Source organism: Ambystoma mexicanum, chromosome 10 (genome assembly GCF_040938575.1).
Source record: "Ambystoma mexicanum isolate Mex_15411 chromosome 10, UKY_AmexF1_1, whole genome shotgun sequence".
Taxonomy (NCBI): domain Eukaryota; kingdom Metazoa; phylum Chordata; class Amphibia; order Caudata; family Ambystomatidae; genus Ambystoma; species Ambystoma mexicanum.
Window position 1 is genome coordinate 97,670,421 of NC_090932.1, and position 25,075 is coordinate 97,695,495.

At 44.8% G+C, this 25,075-nt stretch overlaps 1 protein-coding gene across 1 annotated transcript in view; it reads right to left on the reverse strand.

Moving 5' to 3' along the window:
• Window positions 1–25,075, reverse strand: part of PSMD1 (proteasome 26S subunit, non-ATPase 1) — a 1,063,364-nt gene that overhangs the window by 1,023,889 nt on the left and 14,400 nt on the right. Inside the window, exons 2-4 of the mRNA XM_069617568.1 lie at window positions 8,471–8,514; window positions 1,364–1,437; window positions 1,087–1,256 (exon numbers count right to left, since the gene is read on the reverse strand). Of these exons, the coding sequence (XP_069473669.1) occupies window positions 1,087–1,256; window positions 1,364–1,437; window positions 8,471–8,514 (288 nt within the window). The remainder of the gene's footprint in view (window positions 1–1,086; window positions 1,257–1,363; window positions 1,438–8,470; window positions 8,515–25,075) is intronic.

Here is a 25,075-nt window from a genome sequence, read left to right on the forward strand (position 1 = left end):
ACTTCCCCAAGAGGGTTGCATTTACTGTGGTGTGAGCGTGATTAGGGGTACCTCTTAAGTTGGGCTACCCTTACACAAGTTAGAGTGAGGATTCAGGTTTGTACAGAAGGAACTTCCTGCAAAGCGTGAACATTTCAGGATCTCAATTCACTTTACTAAGGGAGGTTAATTGAGAACCTGGGATCTTCACGCACTGCATGAAGTCCCTTCTATGTACCGAATAACCATGCCTCAAATAACGATTAGCACTTTGCTTAGAGAAGCTATGCCATTTGGTTCTTGAAGAGTGGCTTTCACTTACTCTTCAATAATTCCACATCCCATTGTGGTTTCCCGCATTGGCCTTTTAAGATGGCCAATCTTTGGCTTGGTTTATAAAATGTCACTTGGTAGTCCCACATTTCAGATGCAGGGTTTGGCGAGGGCCTCAAAAAACGCTTCTAGACAATTCTGGCTAGTTCTTTCTTCCAAGGTACTATAAACCAGCATCACTGGAAAATGAGGGTTAACATGATTATTGTCCTTTTCCCAGCTTTCTAAAAAAGAATTGTGTCTGATCTACCGCCTACCATTACACATGCACCCCGGTTGATATAATTGCATTCCCTTTACCTCAAACCCATCATAGCCTCCCAATTCGTTAGTTAATTCCGTCCCTTTCCTAGTCCCACTTTTTCTCATTTGACCTTATTTTTTGCCATGCTTTCCTTTATTTTACATTCACAGACTACTGTCTGGCTAGCCGGGGCAGGGCACAGGTCACCAATTTCTCCAATAAGATACTAGTGCTGTTAGACCACTATGGTAGTAAGTCGTGCAGCATCAAAGCTTGATAACATTACAGAATGTATGGAAGGTCGACTTTGAAAGTTATTTTATGAAGTCTACTTTTGGGAGGATGAATTTCACTCATGAAACTGCAAAAAACAAACAGCACAAAGTATCTGATTATTCAGGAAAATGCACCTCTAAATCAGGCAGTAATTCAAAAGGGTGACATTCACTTAGGGCAAAGGGGGTGGGAATTTTAGGGGTGCGAGCGGTTAAAGTAAAAGCAGGACAATGTTGGCCATCAAAGGACAGTACCTATAATCGTTTCCACATATTCAGAGTTGTCGTTGACATTGAAGAGGTCTCCAGCACCCAGGGCATAGTTCAGAGACTCCTCGAAAGCTCCAAGGTGATAAAACACTTTGGAGGCCACCAGGGCAGCAAACTGGCGGCTCCTAAAACTCTCATCTTCATACAACACCTCTCTGGAAACAACAGACATAGGGGTTTAAAGTACAGCAGATTTCAACCAATAGATTTGCAAGATCTAACACCAATATCTGCAGGCAACCGTCTATTGCCATCAACTTACATTTTATCCACAGATTCAGAGATTTCAGCCCAGAAGTCGTTGACAACAGCATTTAACTTGTGAAGTGCGAATTCCTGCGGAATGGATACAGAGCAGTAATTATATTATTGTTGCATCATGTATTAATTAAATCAACTTTTCTCTGCACTTGCGATTTGATCCATAAATTCAACTGGTAGTATTAAACCATCACTTTCGTTTTCCGGCCTACCCATTCCTTCTTCATAGGACTGACTGTTTCTTAGCTCACTATCAACTCGCACACAGGGGACGTACAAAACAGCAACATTGTGCACTGCACTAGTACATAGTGGTTACATTTCCTCCAGGAGGCATAGAGTCTTCTGAACAGCTAAGAATAGATTGTACTTCGTTACACAACTCTTTATGAACGGAACCACATTACAGTGTAATTGTGTGTGACATTGCAGTGCTTTATAGCCATCACAATAACGTGTGTTGGGAAAAAAATGCAATGATTCTAGAACTGTCAACATTTGTGAATGTGTTTAATACTAAAAGGTTTTTAAGTTACCTTATAATTACATGTGGTGCTAAGGGGCACTGCAGGGTTGTACAATATGAAGAGCGTGGTTAAAGCAGTTATGCAGAACTGGTATTTACAGAAAGGGGCATCTCAGGAAGGGGCATCTTGCTTACATACTCAAGTGCTTAGAGCATCCCATGAACTCATTGTTCCCTCGTTCCAGCAGCCATCGTCAAACAGTAGGTGTTTGAATGCAACAGGTGTCTCTATTGTGAAGAATCCAGCAGAGTCTATCCGACATGCCTACATGTCCAATGTAAGTTACAGCCCCATGGAGCGCAGTAAGACACTTTACATATATGCATAGGAGCAAACAGACCTAAGAGGCACCCAGTCTTCCACAGTCATAAGTATATCGCCATATTCTTGAAGTGGTTCAGGGCACAGACAGAGGTTCTACTTCTCTGAGAGCCTGAGGTTTGAAGGCTTGAGTTGCTGGGGAGCGAGTACAGGAAATCCTAAAGTCTCTTCTATGCATTGCCTAAGCAGGAGCATGGCTGCATTTTCACTTATCAGAGCAGATGTTGCTTGGACTGAAAGCCTTACCCAAGGTCTACCGAGCATTAAAAAGGAACAGAATATGGGTAGAAGAGGCCTGCCAATGCATTTTTCTTCTGGCCGAATACAAATGCCCGGGTACTATAGGATGCTTTAGACTGGCGTTAGGTCAAAAGATTTTTTAAAAGATGATTTTTTTTAAAAAAAAGATTGATTTAGAAAGACCGCTCTGTGAACGCACAGAGCGGTCTTTCTAAATCGAACTGTCAGCCGCTGCGCCGCACACAAATGCGTGCAGGGGCTAACAGGCATGGCGAGACCGAGAGGGCAAGCTGTTTGTGTCAGACAGGGGTGCACTTGCGCGTGACAAAACGTGTGTGTATGCAGAGGGGGTATTTTGGAGGGTGTGGGGGGGAATTCCCCTGAGATAAAAAAAATTTAAAACAACAATTGTGATTTTGGAGGGGTGCACAAAATCGTCCGAAAGAAATCGGTCTTTTTGATATGTGACCTTCAGAAAACGGGAAAATTACATAACCTTTAGACTATCTGCTACGACGGCTTCCTGAATTTTGCAGGTGGGAAAGAGGGTATTAAAGACCACCTTCACCCAAGACCTGTCTAGGACCAGCTTCGCTGAGGGGCTGGTCTTCCCTCGTCGGGAGACACTCTGCTACCTACTCACTGAACTGATATAACCATGTATGTCTGATAATCTACTGGAGATGAGAATTTCCGTCTTTACAATGTCCGCTAGGAGACTAGCACTCAAAATGCATCCAAGGGGGAACGTACCACAAAACCAAACACCGAAAGTTACTGACACATGTCAATATGGAGTAGGACAATTTCCTTTCCTTGCAGGCCTTACATTTACATATTCCAGAAAGCACGACTGTTTAAGAACTTAACCACATGATTTGTGTACAGCCATTTTCGAAAGATAGCATCACAAGCACTTGTACTTTAACAAGGATTCCACTTCAGGCTTCTGAAGTCAACCCTTTTATTTTATTGTTTTTAGTGAATATTTCGAATGACATTTTTTCGAATGCAAAAATGTTGAAAAAATTAAGTAGAATTTTTTTTTCGAATGTTTCTTTTTTATGGGGGTTCCCCCCTAAACCCTTGTTTTTTTTCTTTAACACTATTTTTCTTACAAAAACCCACAAAAAACGTATTAAATAAAAAAAGAACAAAAAAAAAATTTGACTGACATTTTTGCATTTAAAAAAAAATGCATTAGACATATTGACCGGACACCTTATTTTATTTATTGGTTACTTATAATGCGCTTATACCCAAGTGATTTGAGGCACAACAAGACAAGGGGGTGGGGGAACAAGGAGAAAAACAGTAACAATATTACTAGGTCGTGTGTCAGTTCGATCATTCAAGTGCAGTAACGGGAAGTGCTGAAAAAAGGGGAAAGGGGGGGTGCATGTCAGGGAGGAAGGGTCATGAGAGGGTGAATGCCAATGGAGGCGAGGTGGACCAACTAGACAAGATGGACAGAGCCAGGGAAAGCAGAGAGTTCACGAGCTAAGTGCAAGGTAAGGGGCTGGACAGGCTTCATGGAACAGGCCTAACCAGGCTAGTGCAGGTGAGCAGCCCGTGAGTGCTAGTGCAGGATGAAGGGGGGGGGGGTGGGGGGGAAGAGGGTGTCAAGTGAGACCAAGTGCAGGGATAGACTGGACTGGGGGGGCCTGGTGCCGTGTAGACTGAGGGAAGCAGGCATCCAGTTTAGGGCTGCCGGGGACATTAGCAGGGCAGGGGGAGGGGGAAGGAGGGGCTTCCGGAACTTACAGAGATCCGGCTGAAGTCAGAGGGGCAGGGAGGCCATTCCAGATGGAGGTACCGTCAGAGAAGATAGATCTACCCTTGCCTCTCTACTTGGAAAACGTCTGATCTTCAGAGAGTTAGAGCTAGAAGACCGAAGGGCTCTAGCAGGGAGGTATTTAGTGAGAGACAGTTGGATGTAGCAGGTCCCCAAACCCAGAAAGCCTTGTGGATGATGCAGAGGGTCTTGATGCGACAGTAACCGGGAGCCAGTGAAGAGATTTAAGGGCTGGAGAGATGTGGTCCCTGGGCTTGCGGCCAAGGATAAGTCTTGCTGTCCTGTTCGGAATTATTTGAAGGGGGGCAAAGGGAAGAGTTCGGCAGAGCTGTTGCAGTAGTCCAGCCGAGAGAGAACCAGAGGGTCTTGACATGTTATCCTCACAGCTACAGGGAGCCAGTAGAGAGATTTTGGGGCTGGAGAGATACAGTCGCTGGGCTTGAGGCCAAGGATAAGTCTTGCAGCCCAATTCTGGATTAGCTGAAAGGGGCGTAGGGAGGAGAGGGGGAGATTGAGGGAAGAGGCTGTTGCAGTAGTCCAGCCTAAAGAGCAGAAGAACTCTGGAGACACTGAGCTTCTGGGGAAGGTAAGGAAAGGGAGAATGCCTCCGAGAAGGTGCTGCTGACAGTGAGCCTTCTTGGCCAGGTCTGTGATGTGAGGGGAGAAGGAGGGAGGAGTCGAAGATGACACCAAGGTTTTTTGCCTCATAGTACTGGCGTTAAGGCAAGATCATTAGCAGTGAATAGCACACAGGTCGTCAGGAATGAGAGGGAGAGGAGGTGGTAGAGGAGGGTAGCTTGAAGGAGAGCTGAGTTTCATCTGGATAACACTAGAAGTTAGGAGGAAAAGTGGGCTAGAGGGTCCAGGTAGATATTGAAAGGCCAGGAGAGGATATATCCGTGAGGGAGACCACAGGTGGAGAGTGAGATGGTGGAGAGAAAAGGGCCCAGTTGAACCTGGGATGGTCGGTCCGGGAGGAAGGAGGTCAACCAGTCCCAAAGCCAGTTCTCTGATGCCAAAGGTGCCACAAAGCCGATTTATCAGGGTGGCATGATTGTATCAAAGGCAGAGGAACGGGCTAGAAGGATGAGACCGGAAGGAGAGCTGGAATCAAGATTAGAGAGCAAGTCTTCACAGGTGTCCAGGAGAACAGTTTGAAGCCAGACTGGTGGTCATGATGACAACCAACAGATTCAGTGTGTTGGATGATCTGGAAGATGGCCAGTTTGCCCAGGAAGGGGGTGGTGGAAATGGGCAGTAGTTTGCCAGAAAGGAAGGGTCAGCACAAGACCTTTTGAGGGGTGGGTGAACAAGAGAGAGCTTGAGGAGTGAGGGGAAGGATCCAGTGGCAAAGGAGTGATTGCAGAAATCAGCCAAGACTGGAGCAAGCGAGACAATGTTGTCCTTGATAGTTCTGGAGGAGCAGGGGAGCACCTGTTTGGATGAGATTTTCGTGGAGCCGACTTGTCTAGAAACCTCACCAGGTGTTATGGGAGACAGAGGAGAAGGAGGCGAGATGTGGGCCAATGGAGGCCCGAGAGCTGATGGGGAGAAGGATGTAGAGGAGAGGGAGGACAGGATTTCATGAGTTTTAGAAATTAAGTGAGAGGCCTGAGAAGTGCCAAGGACCTGGGAAGGAAGAGAAGTGGAGACTGCAGTAGGATTGGCGAGGTCCTTGCAGATTTTGAAAGGTTCAGCCGTGCTGTTAGTGGCCACAGAGATGCAGGCTTGGATTTAGACCCTCTGCTTGGAGCAAATAGAGAGTCTGTATTACCTTTGGAGCAGGCGGCAGGCCAGTTTGCCAGAGGAAGTGCTTGAAGCCTGCCACTTACGCTCAGCTGCTCTGCACTTGCGTGTCAGAGCAACCAGGTCGCAGTCATACCAGGATTTGCACTTGGATACAGGTTTCATGCAGATCCTCATGACAGGGGCAAGGATGTCCAAAGTGTTGGCGATGGAGATGAAGGTTAGTAAGGGCTCTGTGAGAGTCAGCGGAAGGGGCAGGAGGGGGAGTGAAGGTGGCGGCAAAAGCAGCAACTGACACTTGCTTCATAGATCGAATGACTGAGAAGGAGGGTGGCAGCGTGGGTGGGGGCTTAGCCAAGGGGTCCAGGTGAGTGGAAAGGAGCGCATGATCAGACCAGAAGAGATGTTGGGGATGTCTGAGATGAGAGCATCTAAGGTGTATTCAGCTGAATGTGTCGGGCCGGAAGGAAGAATGGAGAGGGAAAGCGTCACAGATAATGCGGAAGAGCCCAGAGGCTGTATCAGGGGAGTCGAGGTGAATATTGAAGTCTGAGAAGGAAATGCTTGGGGAAGGAGTCCAGGAGAAAAGATATGAGGTCAGGCCATTCAGAGAGGAAGTGGGAGACCGGGCCATGGAGCTGGTAGAGTGTGGCCAGATTGAGAGAGAGGCCAGGAGAGACAAAGCCTGCAGACAAGGCATTCGAAAGAATAGGCTTGAGTGGGTATGATAGCAGCAGGGATCCACTCAGGGACGATCTGGGCCACTCTGCCCCGGGCCGGGTAGGCCTAGTTTTGGAGAGGATCTTGAAACCCTGGGGTAGGAGAGCATCAAAACTTGTAACAGTGCTGGCAGTGAATCACGTCTCAGTGAGGGTGAGGACATCTAGGTTGAGGTCTTCAAGTAGGCGTCAGAGGAGGGTTTAACGGCAGAGCGAGAGTTGAGGGTAGCCACTTTTTAAGGTCTTCCGAGGAGGGGTACAGGAGTGTGGTACACCAGTCGGAGGTGGCAGAGGGGCCAGAGGGGTGGAAGTTGATGAGAGGCGCGAGGCGCCCATCAAGAAGGAGGAGGTTGGGCTGAGAGCCCTGGACGATGACCGTGCCATTTAGGCAGACTTTAATGATGACCCTGGAGGACAAGAAGGATACTAAGAGTACCTCTGAGCGGGTGCCACCATTAATGCGAGAGGAAGAGAAAGGTGAGAGCGTGGAGACCATATGGGTTATACAAAGATCATGGAGATAGTTCTTGAACTTTTTCCTTGCAGACTTAGACAGAGGAAAAGGATAGGTGATAGGGGAGATTGAGAGCACCATTGGTAAAGAGACGGTAGAAGGTAGCGGGTGGGAGGGGACTGCAGAGCACACCCAACTACAACTACACAGCAATGCACCAATCAAGGCAGTGTGAAGGGATGAGGCAACAAGGTAAAGGTTACAACATACATACAGCAAAGCATGACAACTGGAGACCGTTTATAACGACAGGGAAGAAACTAGAAGAGGAAAAGAGAGGACAGCCTAATTTCTAGACAAAAAAAAAAGGAACAGCATAATTAAGTACAGAAGCAATTACAAAAACAGGCAGATTTGATTTTCCAAGAAAGGAGGGAAAGGCCTAATTTCTGACAAAGCAGTATTTGTAAACACACAGTTAGGCGTGTGCCCTCTTCGCTAGGGCAACCTAACTATTATGCTCAGCAACAATGATATAACAATATGGTAGAACGCCGTGCAACAGGTGAGGAGGAAAGTAAATAAAGTCAGTGCTGGCCTGTATGAGCCATAGAAGATGCGGTGGGCGGCAGGAAGTCAATGGAATTATTGCCGACCAGTATGAATGAGCATATAAAATGCAGGGGGCAAGATTAAGCAGGCAATGATACGAAAAACGTGGTGTAGCTCCAGGCGAACACAATTGGAAGCACAGGGTGGAGGGACAAGGAAACTGGATGCAGCGAGTAAAACAGGAACAGGGAGAGTTGCTCGCAGTGTCTGGGACTCAGCAGCGGAGAGAAGACATGAGAGACCGCAGCAAGGGGGAGACTCTTTGCTAGGAAATCAGGCAGAGCATCGAAAGAGGGTTCTTTGAGAATGATCACAGGTGACATGAGTGGCAGAGGAGGGAGGGTCTTGCCGCCTCTGTGTGGCGTGCAGGGCTTCGATGAGAAAAAGGATGCAGATGAGGTTGCCAAGCAGAGGGAAGGGCTTTGCTCATCTGATCCAAGTGGACAAAAGACACATCAATTACATAGTGGAAGTTATGGCTGGTTACTCATGGATCCACTACACCAACTGAGAACTCAGCAAAATTGAATTTAAATCTTAATTACGAATTTTGTCTTTTTTTGTGTGTTTAACACTTGACGGCATTGATTTTCTACACTTTTTTTTTTACACCTGGGATTTAGTTAGTACAAAGCAACATCAAGGAATTCTGAAGGGGTTTCCTTCCATTCTCAGGTTTCAGCTCAAAACCTACCTTAAGTTGTGGCTCTTCTTCATCCAGAAGGGAAATAATACCAGCTGGAAAAATAAAACAAAAAGAGCGGTCACTAGTACGCTAATCTTGTCCCCAACAACACTTACGGAAAGATTTTCAGTTGCATCTAAAGAAAAGAGGATAGCAGTGACAAATTGAAGGACTTAAGCACTCATGTTGAAATGTGCACGACTAATCATAAAAAGCATTTTGAGAATATGCATTCTATTTGACTGAAAACAATACAGCAAGCTTCAACTCCCAAGTTTTTTTAAAATTAATGGATGGTAAAGCGGCATATTGTTTCCTATCAACAGATTCCAGGCTGTATATAAAACATACCCTTATGGAAAACACTGTTCTGTAACTTTTAGTTAATGTGTGTTTTGACTGTTCATTTTTCTCACACCGAGTGCGCCTTACGTGGGGAGTACAAATGATGCCTCTGGAGGCAAACGGCACTTTTTCCTACTTGACCCATTGATAAGTACACCAATTACATTTATATTGCATCTTGCCAGAGAGTAAAATAAGATTACAATGCACAATAATTAATGTATAAAAGCATTGCAAATGAGATAATACATACAACATAGTTTCTACAGTCTAGCCCTTTGTTACAATGTAATAGACGATCCATTACTTTGTTACAATAAATTACCATAAAAGTCAATTGAATTAAATCACAATACAGAACAATATATCCATTCACAGTCAGGTCGGGTCCAATAATTAAATCAAACGGAGCTAGAACCCACAATAAAGTTAAGTTACTGGGATTTATTCCACACACCACTGCCATAAAAGATATTTTATGATACATCAGCACTGGTTTATGAACTGCATTGTAAGGTTGCTTTTTTCAGATTCTTAAAACTATTTTTAAGAGCTTCTGAATGGTTCAATGCAAGGGCTACATTGAAAAAGAACAAAAATAATAGAAAAGAGCTTGTCACCGCTGTGTTAAACGTCGAACGTGAACATATTTGGGGCAGAACAGGGTCAAGTGCGTTAATTTCTCTGCTATAGCAGACGAAAATGAGCATTTATTAAAAATACCCTTAGAACATTGCCACAGAGCCAAATTATTGCATATGGGAAATCTGTGAAACCTACAACGGCGTAGTTATTTTCTGAAACTAGGCTCAACAATTCAAGTAAAGGTAGCTCGCAATCGAGCCATATGAGCGAAATGTAAATAGCCATGATTTTCTTTTCCAGTAGTTGTATGGTCTTCCTCCCCTCAGAACATTTTCCCTGTTTAAAAGAACAAGTCGCCTCCTATCCTGCCAACTGATAGAAGATAGGGACGTGAAGAGGCTGGAGCACCACACCAAAGCCATTATAGTTTGGCATGACAAAACCACAATGTGTTATAAATTTCTACGTACTGATAATCGTCAAGAATGGTCTGAAAAGAGCAGCACGAGAATGTCGGCATAGGGAAAGCCAAAGATTAACTGGTTCAATTCAAAAGTGGCCACAGATTTAAGTCTGGTTTAGATCATTATGGAGGGAAAATGTTGCGGCTCACCAAGGGGTCATCTTCGACTCCACTCATTCCTTCACCCCGCACATCTTGAACTGGCCAAGAATGCCCACTTCCTGCTTCACCTCCTCAGACGCATTCTCCCTTTCCTTACCTTTGCCCAGAAGCTCATTGTCTCCAGAGCTCTGCTCCTCTCTAGGCTGGGCTACTGCAACAGCCTCTTCCCTCAATCTCCCCCTCTCCGCCCTACACCCCTTTCAGCTAATGCAGAATTGGGCTGCAAGATTTATCCTTGGCCTCAAGCCCAGGGGCCGTATCTCTCCAGCCGCAAAATCTCTCCACTGGCTCACTGTAGTTGTGAGGATCAAGACCCTCTACATCACCCACAAGGCCTTCTAGGCCTGGGAAGACACCATATCCAACTTTCCCTCCCTAAATACTCCCCTGCTAGACTCTCCGCTCCTCTAATGCCAACTCTGGATTGTCAAATGCTTCTTCAAGCAGAGTGGGTGTGGTCTCTCTCTTCGGGTGGTGCCTCCCTTTTGCAACAGCCTCCCTGCCTCTCTCAGTCTTGAGCCGGACCTCGTTCCGGAACCTTCTCAAAACTCTGCTCTTCACTACCTCTTCCCCTTCCCCTTCCATGCCAACTACCCCACTGCCACAGAGACCGGTGGCCTGGTCATTATGCATCTCACAGGTTAACAAGCCCTTTACTCAGTCGTTACCAGCACCGCACCGCCCCCCCACCCCACACCACTGCATCCATCCTTGGGATTCGTCTGCCCTAGCACTTAGCCTGAGGCCTCCTGCTTAGCTCCCCTTGCCACTTCCCACCAGGCACCCACTAGCACTTGTCCATTCGCACCCCCCAAACCCTCCCCATCTCTTGCACTTCCATGGCCGAATGTCACAAGGCCTAGTAGGACCACAAATGTAGATTTGCTTTTTGCCATGGTTATTAACTCCCCTTGTTGCCTCTCCATTTAGCCTTGTGGCGCCTTGAAACAATTCTGTATAGGCGCCTAACAAATGCTCTATAAATAAATAAAATAACAAGTTAAAGATACGTTGAAGGAACAAAATGCCTTCTGCATTTTGTACTTGGGCCTACTGCTTGCAACTTCACACAGAAGACGAATGAATATCGAAATATGCCACACAGTTATTTTCCTACTTTGTACATGTGTCAGGTTGATCTGTGAACCACTGAACAAAACCAAGACAGCCATCAAAAAGAGCAGCCATTTTCTAACAGACTCATTCATGCAAAATCTAGTATTGGACTGGCTACATACAACATGGCATTATGGTCCGGAAATTGCCTAAAAAACATTGCTCACCCCCCCCCCCAACCTATAGACAGACGTCCGCTTTGATCTGGTGGCATACTCCGCTTTGATCAGATCCCATCATTCTGTATCTACCTAAACGGCACCCCTAAGAAAGCCCACTGTGGTATAACAGCATATTTGATGTGCACTAAGTGGGATGTTTGTACTCACAAGTGCCCGGGAGCCAAGTACACATGCTTTGGAACTCAAAAGCTAACTCTAGGGTCTGTGTCCTTGTGAACCGAGCAGCAATGAGGGCATGTAAAATGTGGGTGGTAGTGTCTCGGTGCTTGGAAGCTGTACTTCTTCCTCTGAACCCACTAACAATATTCCAAGATCTCTCTGCGTCCCTCTTACCTTTAACCTTAGCGCTTTGAAGCTGCTGCAAGGCAGTTTTAAGCTCTATGCAAGCAACAAACGAAGTAACATTATGCAATTTCCCTCCCTCTTATGTCTCCCCTTCTCTAGTCCATCTTTACAAGTGACCAGCATAATCCAACATGAAAAGCCATTAAGCTAAGCAACCCTCAATACTTGCCGGAAAAGGTATTCATTTCGGCATTTCATGTGGTCTTTGCAGCAAAGAGGAACTCTGTAGAAGACCCCAGGCTTCAAAAAAGAAAACCCCAGACCCAATCCTTCTCGGTGGGTCCTGAAAATACAACCCCGCCCCCCTTTTCCCTCTGCGCTTTCTCCCTCCCACCCCTTAAATGCAGGAGAAGAGTTCCAGTTTCAGAAGTTCACTGCTTAGAACATACATCAGATTACACTTCGGTATGTCCAATTGCCCGATTTTGGCAGTGTCATTTCCTTCTCACAATGAATGTGTCCTCCAGATGTAGTCAGCACACAATAGTCATTCACGCATCATTATTTTGTAAAGAAACCACCTTTTCACAGTTTTTTGTCCTTCGTGCAAACCCTGGATCGAATTTAAAACGACATTGTTGCAAGGCAGTTAGGGAGAATTCTCAAAATGTGCTAATTCCTCTCTACCTTAGAGACCCCCAGCTCTTTTGCTGAACTTTGGGACTCTGTACTTTTTAATTGTTCGTTTTCTGTGATTATTTTCTTTGGTTATGGAGTTTTAAACAACTCCATAGGCATCATCTTTTCATGTGTGTTACACAGCACCGTCAGTGCATTGACACAGGGATGTCTTTTTAGACTTCCCAAAGGTTTAAATACCTTCTCCGAAATAAACTACTGTTTCCCAAAGAATGTAAGGTTAAATTGACTTTATTAGTCTTTTTAAATTCCTAGACCGAGCACACACTATCTTCCATAGAGTGCTGGAGGGGTTACCTAGTATCCCCTGTGTCTAGAAACTCATGTCGCAGTCGAATGCTGCCCTTTCCTATCGAAATGGCTGGTGGCAGTGGTTTTACAATAAACTACCACACTGGTAGCTAAAAATCACGGGAGCCATGTTTTTCAAGCTGGCGCCTTAAGCCCCTTTGTTTAAACGGGTCCCGGTCTTCTTTTTTCGCCATTTATTTTTGAAAAGGTCCTTTGTGTCTACGCGCCAAACCAGGTTTGGCCCCCTTGTTTCCATGCCTTTGGCGGGCTTCAGGACTGAAGACTGCGTCCGAGTATCTGGGGTGGGCAGGAAGTGAGGGAGGTGCCCGAATCTCCCTGTGCTTAAGTCTCCTAGGAGACCCAAATGCACTCTGGAGTTATTGGCTATCTGACTGTCCAGCAAGGACAGCTACCCTGCTGCCCTGCTGGGTGAGTGGCAGCTAGGTTGGAATGAAAGGGAGAAAACTGTTTAAAAGGCGAGTCTCTTGGACTGGAAAGCAGAGTCGACCACTGGAGCCAAAAAAACGAAGACGAGCTGGAAGAGGACGGTTGCTACAACTCCTGGACCTTTGGTTTGCCCGGTGAAGCCCTGCTGCAGGTCCGAAACTGCCAAGTTCATCTCGACAGAGAAGCCCCTTCAAGGACGACTTCTTCCTTTGAGTTGGTGGAACCAATCAACTCGTAAGCCACCTGGATACCATTCTCAGAGCTGGTTAGGATTAACCGAGGAAAGGACACCAGCTACTCAAACCTTTCTAGTTACCCTCATTATTTATGACATGATAATGCATTTATAACGCGCCTGTACACAAGTGGTGTTTCTAGGCGCGACAAGACAAGGAGGGGGAAACAGAGGCAGGACAAAAACAACAATCTTACTAGGCCTATTGTCATTCAAATCACACAAGTGCAGGGCAGTGGGAGGGGAGAAGTGCTGAGGAGGAGTGGGGGAGAAGTGCAGGTAACTCAATAAGTGCAGCCAGCGGGGGTCTCATAGTGCAGAGAGAAGGGACTGTAGGGTTGCACATACAGACCATAAGTGCTGGGGGAGCCAGATGGCAGTACGAGAGCAACTGGACATGCATGAACCTGGGCCCGAGTTCAGAGGGTAGCCAGGTGACCAGTGCGTGGAGCAGTCAGGACATCAGCAGGGGAGAGGCAGAGAGAAAGCAGAAGCGAAAAGGAAGGTCTTGAGTTGCTTCCAGAATCAGAGGTGGCTCTGCTCAAGTTTGATAGAGCCAGGGAGGCTATGCCAGAGGGAGGCCCCAGTCGAAAAGAAAGAGATCTGCCCCCCAACTCTCAGCTTAGAAAAGCATCTGACCCTCAGAGAGTTAGAAGTGGATGAGAGGAGAGCTCGAGAAGGGAGAGGTTTAGAAAGAGTTGGAGGTAGTGCAGCACCAGGCCCCAGAAAGCCTTGTGGGCGATGCAAAGGGTATTGAACCTGGTCCTTGCCGCCACAGGGAGCCAGTGCAGAGATTTCAGAGCTAGAGAGATGCGATCCCTGGGCTTGAGGACAAGGACAAATCTCGCAGTCCTGTTCTGGATAAGTTGTAGAGGTCGTAGAGTACAGGCAGGCAGATTTAGAAAGGCTGTTGCTGTAGTCCAGCCTAAAGACCAGAGAGAGAGAAAGAGAGAGAAAGAGAGAGAAAGAGAGAGAAAGCGATCGCTCCAAGAGAGAAGAGTGGCGAGAGGGGTTACAGAATGGCAGTTTGAGGAGATCTGAACATCCAGGGTGAGCCCTGCAGAGTGAGTCGGGCCAGAGGGAAGAAGAGAAAGAGTTGCTGCGAGAGAGCGCGTGCGCTCCCTCACAGCTTAGTGGATTTGAGTGCCGCAAGGGAGCGTGCGGCCTAAGCCGTGAAGGAGAGTGCACATGTGGCCTACGCTGCGAGGGAGGGTAGGTCACGGGTGAAATCGAGTGAGAGGGGGCACCGGGTCAGGAGGGTTGCGTGGAATGTAGCAAGCTAACTCTCCAGCACCTTCTTACCTTGCAGCCGCAGCCAGGAGGGTGTAGTCGTCCGCACTCACCGTCTACGCCACTACCCCATGGCCACCAAACACCTGCGTCGCTCAACACTGCGGCCTTGTCTTGGTAGATCTTTGCTGCAGAGGGTCCGTAGCTCGGTTCTTATAGGCACAGAAGCATGGACGTAGCAAAGCGTGCTACGTATAAACGGGCAGCGTCTCCTGCGCACCTGTGTCGCTCAACACTGTGGCCTTGTCCTGCGAGGGCTTTGCCGCAGAGGGTCCACATGTTTAACTTATTGTGGAGTCTTGATTTTATTTCTCAATGCCTATTGTTTCAGAAAAAAGTGAATAAAAATAACTGGGAAATAAACCTTTTGACAGCCATTGAAAGATCTTGCTAAAAAAAAAAAAAAAACAAGCTTATTTTCCCCTCGTTTATGGCTCGTCAGTTTAATGCACCTGGCATACTTTGAGAGTAGCAAAGTTTCTAAATCAAAGCAATGTTAGACAGGTTTTGAAGTGTGTAAATCTGCCATTTATACAAGCTTGAGGCAAATAGCAAACAGTGCACAATCTTTTGGTGGGTCACTATTATCTGGACTGCATTAACACAATCTGATGTTGCATGGTGTTATCGTGTGCATATTTATTTTAATCTCAATGACTATTTTTCACAAATTAGTTGTCCTTGTCAAACTTATAAATAATAAAAATATGTTGGCATTATTCCCTTAATTGTAGTGGAAGACACCCCGCTTTTAAAAAATAGGGAGTAAAATACTCCCACTTCAAAATCTTCTCTGGCGCACTGGATAACGGACTGTCCTACCTCAAATGAGCAATATTGCACTTAGTTCATAAAACATGTATTGTAGCAGAATAGAACTGAATTCAAGGCACAGTGTAATAATGCGATTTGCCTAAATTTACAATTTAGTCGTTAAGCTCACATGACGGTGCTCACTCTGTGCAATTCTTTCCCCGCCTCTGCAGGTGGTTTTCTATGCCAAATCGTCTCTCTTAAAGTGTCTGCTCCTTGTCCTTAAATCTATTCGGGGCCTAACCCCGTACCCCCAAGCTAATCTGACATGCATTCCCCATGACTGCCCATATTAACCATGCTTAACAACTGCATGTGGTCTGAACGGCAGACCATGCCTTCTTGCTAAATGCACACTGCAATGAAAACACTTCCATATTTAGAGAAATGTAAGCCACAAGATTTGCTTTTACATGTTGCAATGTAAACGTAGAGTAATATTTTTGCCAATAGCCCGGGCTGGCCGCCAACAGCCTTGAGCCGTACATCGCACTCTTATGGAGTAAATAATGCGTTCACTGCTATGTAGGCTTTATTCTGGGGCGGTGGCCAATGTTCTCATAAAATACAAGACAGAGATAACAGCAAACACTGTGAACTGCAAATGGAAGTCCAGTCTGTAGTTTTAAACAAGATTTTGTACTTCAGTGACTTTTCATGGAACGATTCCTAGTGGCAAACGACGCTAATGTCTTTGATATTTTGTCAAGGAAAATGTTCAGTGCTGGTGACGTTTTGGGGATTGTAGGCGTGGAATAAGGGACGGCCCGAAAGGTATATAACACAGTAAACTCAATCCCTGCAGACAGCTGTTCGGAGCGGCAGAGCATGAAGAACAGGCGGCGTGTGTGTCAATGTGTTGGTTATCCCTTTGAAATGTATTGCTACTGTATACAGTTCAAAAGTGTTTATTAAAGCATTTTTAAGGGGAATTTAAAAATTAATGTAAAAATTAATTTTAGCACACCATTCCAAATATGCAAAATGGCTGGGTTACAGTTCACTTAAGTTCATTCACGAGAAGACAGCACAATCAATCTCTCTTGGAAATGTTCTCAAATGTGCTGAAGCCGCCGAGTGACAAACATACCGCACACAAAACATACATCACTTGGAAAAGCTCCATCTGATGCAATGAGAAAATCAATATCAAGAGCTTCCGAAACACAACAACAAACAGCAGCACGACTTGCCAACCAGAGGACAAGAACAACTTTCTCCAGGGCAAACGAGATGCCAGTGCAAACGGAAGCAAGACTTGCTGACATGAGGACAAGAGCAACATCCTCCAGGGCATATGATATACCACTAGATCAGGACACAGGCAAAGCCAGGTACCCCAGCCAGTTTAATTCTTTTTCTGACTTTTTGATGCTAGTGGCTTTTTAATATTTGGCAAGTTTTCAATTTTTCCTTCAATTGTGGATAATCCTAGGCATCCAGTCTTCAACAGCCCTCATCAACTCCATACCTTCCGAGTATGAAGAGGCCTTTTACCCTTCATTTGATATCACATTGAGAAAAGTATTGATGGAGGCAGATGCCTCTTTGAGATTTACTATCATGATTTGGTGAGACAGCTGCTAGATTGCCTAGCATGATTTGTGAGGTTGCCTATCACGACCTGGTGAGGCAGGTAGTTGTTTTTTAATGTGACCGATTCTTGGAGAAGGTTGATCAGTCTTCACCTTGATTTGAAATAGAGACAATGACAATGTTTTAGCTTTTACATTGAGGATTTTTTTGCATTTTTATGTGTGTCGTGTATATTGATGATAATAATGGCGATGTTTCTTTATTACAAATTTCTCATAATTAAAATATTAATTTTTTACATGTTTAAGAAGCATTAATTGAGTGTTCATTACAGAGCGATTAGTATATGAACATGAATTTAAGGAGTGGGGTAGCTATCTAAAAACATTGTGTACTGATGTGTTATAAATGGTACATGTCTTTTAATAACCATACAAAAGGTTACTGGATGGTGTGAGCACTGGACCATCAATACAAATATATGACACATTGGTAAACCTTTCCTGTGTTGGCAATTGAGAGCAGCCGTCTACTGCAGCGGTTGTTGCCCGCTTTCTTTACTGTTGCTCAGTGACTGGTACATGCTTTTCCCTACTCCTACCACATCTCCTGCTTGGGGCTGTGGAGGTAGGGGTGATACAAATCATGTCAAACCACCATCTGCTTTCCTGCTTGTGCTCTACACTTCCTAGCTCAACATCTGCCCACAGCACCCCGTGCTGGCTCCTTTTCTTCCTACCACCCCACCACAAGAACCTCATGCTTGACATAAAACAGTTCAGTTGGTAGAAATATACATTTTAGGGTCAACACTTGACATACAAAATGTGGCCCTGCCAGGTTTGTGGGAAGTTTCAAAATTAAACATTTCATGATTATCAAGATCTGCTAGGCTTAGATACCCAAGATACACCACATAGATAATGCCCTAAGAAGCCGAAACATGTCTTGGGTTACTTATGGCAATGTGCAGAAGGGATGTGACAAACAGGTTCAGGTGGGTCCATGCCCTATTTGAAGATGGTCTTTCCCCTTTCTGAAATGGCTAGGCAGGCTGAAGAACAATGGTCCGCAGGGTTGCCCCAAGCAATTGCCAGAGGTTAAGATTAATTGTAAACCTTCCAACCATCACCCCATTGGCTTTACCAGCGCATGGATTACATGGTTTCAATCAGCAAAGGCCTGGGGTTAGAAAAACCAAAACAACAATAACAGGCAACTTTGCTAGCACCAGTTTTAAATGATTGGGCTTACTTGTACATTTTCCCCACACACTCTTAGACAAGTGATTAGGTTGAGAAAGGCAGACGTGCTGCACCTAAGAAACCTACAACATAGAGAGGTTCCAGTGGTTCGTTAACGTATACTATTCGTACCCGAATTCTGCTTGTGAAAAGCAAAAACGTTTGGAAGGTAAGGAGATAAAGCACAAAGAAACAGTGATTAGCCCAAGATCAAACTACTTGACCAAGGAGGCAAGCCAGTAGTAGGAATAAAGATCATTTGGTTTCAGACTCAGCAGTAGTGAACTATATCTCCTCTCCATTTGAGACAATACTTCCCGCTTCAAAAATGTTCAACATTCACCAGACACGGAGGCAAATGGATGCAGATATTAGCCTAAGAGCACACAATTTTGGGCAAGTGTGGATACTGCGATTATAATCACTGCCATTAGTTCATCAACATCTAAAAACCTGCAGAAGAAACATCACATATCTGTGACAACACAGGAAGGGACATGACATGATCCTCAACCCTAAAAACAAGTTTCTCGCCAAATTTAGCAACTGGCAACATAAGGCATTGTTAACAGTATTGTCTGTTAGCATTTATAGTAACAACATTTTAATTTTATTATTGGGGTGCTATAGCTTAAAAAGCTTTTCACACCACAAAGTATCAAAACATGTTATACAGAAGAAAACATACTCACAATATCTACATAATGTAATAGTCAAGTAAAATGATAATAGTATCATAGATCTTGTCATCTCATTATTTCCAAGAACTAAAGTCCTGTTTAAAGTGCAACCTTTAAATTCATCATTTCATAATTTTAAGAAAGCTTACATATCAAAGTTGTTATATCATCCCAAAGTTTCATTCGATCAATCGTGAGAGCAGGCTTTGATCCCACCATGCAACTACCCCACAACACTGTGGTCGCCAATATGTCACGGTTGCGTGCAAAACGGCCCAGATATACAATTCGCCGATTTTGTAGTGCCAGGCACTGGGTGAAACAATGACTTATTGCCTACAATGATCTTTTGTGTAGGCATAAGCACAATACCAGGCTTCAGGAGCCAACTTTAAGCGAGCTCCCAAAACAGCCTTGCAGGGCAGTTGATTAAAACGCATCAGCATAAATTGCCTCCTAACCGAGGGGTTGGGAAACTTGAGAAGATACTGCTGCGGTCTGCCAATAGATTAAGTATATTCCACATATTCCTGTATTGACCTATAGCCTTTAGGCAGCTCAATGTCGTGGCAGCAGACCCCGATTTTCGCTTTTGCAAGTTATTTTAGTGGTGTAAATCTGCTGTCCGGTGCATGATCCAGTCGATTTCCTCAATAAAAGAGCGACATATCTCTAAATCTACTTAACACGTAGCTGCCACCCGTCGCCAACTTCTTTACCCAGTAGTGCATAAATCAGGATTGTTGTCAATTTGTGGATGTATCTTGAGCCACAAAACAGATCTTCTAATGTTGTGTATAGGGAGGTTAACCCCAGTTCCAATCTAAATACACTATTGGGTACATCAAAGATGCGTCTTAGTGTGGTCCCTTCTAAGTGGTTTAGACTATTTTACTCACGCCATCACAGGACATGGTTGTTGGAACTATACTTTGCTTGTAGATCAGGAGGGGACATACATGCTGAAGTGGTTATGAGCTTTAGTGAAGGGCTTAATAGACCCAGTTTACTGTGGGCTTTTACCTCAATGCTAGCCATGAGATCCTCGTCTTATCGCCTGGTTGAGAGGAGGGACCTGAGGTATATGTATTCTGATGGTAGTTCCATCTTATTTCCTCAAGCCGCTAGTTAACCAGGGGGACCAGTTTCCTTGTCACAAAACATACGATGCATGTTTTGTTAAAATTCATGGATAAATCGTGCTCACCTGAATAACTCAGCAATGCTGTCATCGAGCTTAACAAACCAATCGGGTATGATTGAGAACAATTATATTATCTGCCTACGCGGGCATGTTCAGATGTTCATTTGCCTATTTGGGTGAGAAATGTCTAATTGTGTGCAGACCATCAGGCAAATCAGCCATGTACAAATTAAAAAGCAAAGGGGTGAGAACACACCCGGTCTCTATGGAGAAGGCGAATCATGTTTAGTAATCCCTTACTGATCCACCAGTTCATGACATTAGCCCATCGTTTTGACCTGCTGGCACAGTCAAATGCCAGACTGCAGTTGATAAGGGCTACAAATAGCAAGGTCCCTTTCCCATGCTTTGCACTATCCGAGAGAGCACTAAGAAACTATATGTTATGCGAGGTCGAACAGTTTCTTTGAAATCTGGCATGTGCGACACTTAGTATATTCTTCTCAACGACCCAGACATTCAATGCCCTAAACAATATTGTAGCAAACACCTTGCTAGAAATGTTGAGCATGGCACAGAGCCTATAATTCACTGGGTTTTCACTGTCGTGCTAGGCTTGTGCACTGGGATGAACAGGCAGTGTTTCCGTGACCAAGGTATTTTGTTTTGAAGAGTAATGAGGGTAAAATATTGATGCCCAAATATGGCGGTCCCCTTTGATACTTATATTGGTCAGCCCATCTGGGAAAGCAGGCTCCTGAGGTTTTAAGCCCAACAACCAGGGCTGCAATGTCATCCACCCTGTATTCACTAAAATCAAAGTGATATCAGTAGGACAATCCTACTGCTCTATAGCTTCAGCATAGTTCACATTCTTTACACATTCAGCCCATTCATCTGCCGTTACTACAGCAATCAAAAGCAATCAAAGAGTTGTTACTTTTGCCTATGTTGTCGTTAACAACCTAAACTTCTTGGGAGTCATTGATAGCCAATACTTTCAACATGACTTGCCATGTTTTAGTCCTGGCTGATATATGATGGGCTTTCAGACAGTTTATGTAATTATTCTTGAGCTGCTTTATCTGTTTTCCATCCCTCCTCTGTGGGCATACTTTCATCCTTGGTTAACTCGCTTATATGTTTTCTAAGCTTACACTTTTTATTTGCTATAAAATTATCGTACATAGCACAGTGTTTTTAGGTTCCCGCCCAAGTCTCTTCTTGCCAAAATCATTCATGAACACACAGATCCAAAACCCAATCTTATCGAGGGAATTCAAGTCAACAAAAGTGCCATTATTCCAATCTCTATTCAGTTTCGGGAGCAAGGCCCCACCATTGTGTCTAGACCATTGGAAGCAATTCCCCTGTGTATTGGCTTTCACCATGCCTTTCATAACCACTTCGGCAGATTCCTGTGTAATACTGAAACAAGTGCTTATCAAGGCATGGTCACTGTGTTCCACAACTTGTACTGACACGGCACCCACACATCTCATGTTGGGAGAATCGACAATCTAGCAGGGTTCAAAATTAAGGGGAGCTGGGAGCTATTTAGCTCCTGCTTGCACCCTAGTAGAGCCTGGTTGGCTTGGCACAAACAGCTACCAGGAGCTACTTCTGGCTCCTCAGAACAACTGATGCTGAACAAACAACTATATGCATTTAACTCTGTGTGTGGAAACATCTATAAATACACATTAGGACACCTCTATACAACTGTTAAACTTTACGGGTAATAAATAAAATTGACTAAATTATGTATTTGCACCTTAAAGGGAAGTTAGGTTTGGGGAATGCGGTGTACTGGCTCCTCGTTCCCCAGTAGTAACTCCTGCTTATCCAATCTGAATTTCGAACCCTGATCCAGCATTGGCTCGAGGTTGCCTGTGTACCAAGTGGGATTGCACAAAGTCTCACCCTTAGCTCTGCCATTCAGCTTAACAATCTTTTGACAAGCCTCTTTTAACACTTGCAGATTGTGTTTTTATTTATTTTTTCTTTGATTAAATATTGCTTACTGATTTTACCTTGTTCGGCACTCCGCCGCATTTAACTTCTGTTCTTATCGCTTCATCACTTGGGGCCAAGATTGTATGTTGATCTAGTGTCTGTATCCCGCTTTTGGGTTTTGAAGCAGACGTGCTGGATTTATTCAGGCTTTGAAATTACACCTCCCAGACCGCCTGGGAGTTCTTGCACCATATTAGTTTTCATACCAGCGGCCAGAGCAAGAACATGCAGGACCAGAAGCAGGAAGCTCCCCTTCTTTCCCTTCACCATGGGGATTGTTGAAGTCCTTGCAGCTATCTCTGCGGCTAAAACCATCTTTGAGAAAGACATTCGGGTGCCAGATAATTCATCAAAGGTAACTTTACCTGCGAATAGTGTTTCGGGCAGTTTTAAGGAAACTAATGATGATCCCTCACTTACGGACGCTAAGGCTCAGTGCCTAGATACTACTCTAGCCTCTACTATCGCAACAGTATTTCTGCATGCTGAGATAAACAGCATTACCCCCCGCCTCGGGGAACCCAATGTTAACATAGAAACTGACAAAGACTGCCACACCGTCCCCCACAGGATCCATTCTCCCTGGAGAGCCTCCTTGTGACCAGACGAAGTGTAGTCTTCCATTGGAGAACGAGTACAGGAAACCTTCCCCTAGATCAAAGATTACTCCAGTCTCTGAATTAATAATTGTGATGCTAAACACTCAGTCTCTCGTTAAGCATGCAGTCGAAGTAGCTTCGTACATCTTGCAGATGGAAATTGATATTTGTGCTATTACAGAGACTTTGGGCCATGAAGCAGCCATCCCCTCTTTGTGTCTAGCTATTCCAGATGATTATAGCATGCTTCAACAGGACAGGATGGTGGAAAAGGTTGCGTTAATCAAATCCCATCTCTTTATTTGGGAAGTTAAATGCCAACATATTGAAGGTATAGAGCTGAAATTCGTTAAAAGTGGGCTTAATGCCGAGTTCACCATCATCCTTCATCTGCTTTATAGACCCACTACTGCAACAGAGGATTTTACTAGTATTCTCTCTAATCTCATCCTTCAATTTCTGAAGCCCAAAACTAGATTTATAGTATTGGGCGATTTCAACCTTTGGTTGGGGCAGGAATCGGACTGTATAGCTACAGACCTGGAGTGCGCTGTGTCTAATTTGGACTTCACATACAAGGTCTAAGAACCCACCCATTGCGAGGGGCACACCCTCGATTGGGTCTCTACTCTTAACATCATTACAAAAGATCTTCATGTATTAGCATGTCCCTGGTCAGATCATTTTTTTGTACATTTTACGGTACAATCTGAATTCCCAATCAAACAGAGGTTTGCACATCCAGAGGAATCTTACTTCCGAGCGCATCGAACCCCTGCTCAGATCAGCTATTGTAAACCTATCAAATCTAGACTCAGCTGAAGAGCTAACACTCATCTTCTTTTGTGAACATCTCGAACACTTTAGCGCCTCTTAAAAGAAATGTTGTAAAGATGTACGTAATAAGAATACTTGGTTCTCTCCAGAATTTAAGAAACTTAAATCCTCCAATCTTATGCATGGAAATCTAACCAGTCTCCTATGACTCTGGCAGCCTATAAAAGATCTACCAAAGAAAATAAATTTGCTATTTTTGATGCCAAAAGAAACACCCTTAATACCAGAATTCAGAGTGCACAATCTGAAGTAAAGGAATTATTTAAACATTCTTAAAGAGCAGGAAACCCTGTATAGACAGGACACTGGCTCAGTAACTAAGGATTCTGCTTGGTGTTCCTCAATCCAAGAAGCCACGCAGGCAAACAATAAAATTAAGGCAGATATTGCCAAAAAAAGAGGGGGATCAATCCAAACTATTGGGGGCCAGCGACAATGCCACCTTAGTAAAAAAAAAAACAAAACAAAAAAAACACCCAATTCCTCTTTTCAGGTTTACGTCCATAACTATTTCTGAACTAGCCAAAATCATAGAACACCTAAAAAATACAACTTGTAAAGGAGATCCTTGGTCAGCATTCATCATTAAAACTTGTTCTCCCATTTTGTTAGATGCTATTTTTAAATTTGCAAATGCCTCTTTCCTAGAAAATGTTGTGCCCTTGAGGCTAAAAAATGCGTAGATAATGCCCATCTTAAAAAAAACCTGGCTTACCAGAGGATATCCCGCTAAATTACAGACCCATCATAAATACTCTGTTCCTGCTTAAGATCTTGGATCGGGTAGCTTATGTCCAAATCTCTGCTCATCTTAATGCTCATCATATTCTTAATAAATATCAACCAGGGTTTAGGCAGTGACGGAAACCGCCTTGTTGGAACGGAAGTCCAGATTACTGGATCGCATGGACAATGGCATGTCATCTCTCCAGATGATTTTGGATTTGTCAGCGGCCTTCGACCTCGTGGATCATACCATCTTGATCACCAGTTTGAAGGACGTGGCCAACTTTTCGAACGAGGCAGCCCAATGGATTTCTTCATTCTTGAGTAATCGGGAATGCAGGGTCTACTGTGGTGAGGCGGAAGCTCCTCCCTCAGTTTTGGAATTGTACCACAGAGAGCCTGTATTTCACCTTGTTTGTAGAGCGGAGGAGTGCGCAGAGCGGAGGAGTGCGCAGAGCGGAGGAGTGCGCAGAGCGGAGGAGTGCGCAGAGCGGAGGAGTGCGCAGAGCGGAGGAAAGTGAACAGATAAGAGCGTAGTGCGGTTGTAGGTTGTGTGAATGGATAATAGAGTGGAGCGGTTGTGGTGTTGAACAGATCTAGGGTGCAGAGCGGGTGTAGAGTGCAGAGCGGGTGTAGAGTGGGCAGCGGGTGTAGAGTGCGGAGCGAGGAGCGGGTGTAGAGTGCGGAACGGCATAGTGTGAGGAGCGGGTGTCCAGTATGGAGCAAACAGGTGATGTATGTAGATGGAACTGGTGAGGTGGTTGGAAGGAACAGGTGAAGTGGTTGGAAGGAACAGGTGTAGTAAAGGGAAGAAACGGGTGGTAGGAACGGAGGATGGATCTGGAAGAACGAGTGATGTGTATAGGTGAGACGGGTAAAGTATGAGAAAGAATGTGCGAAGTATGTGGACAAAATGGGT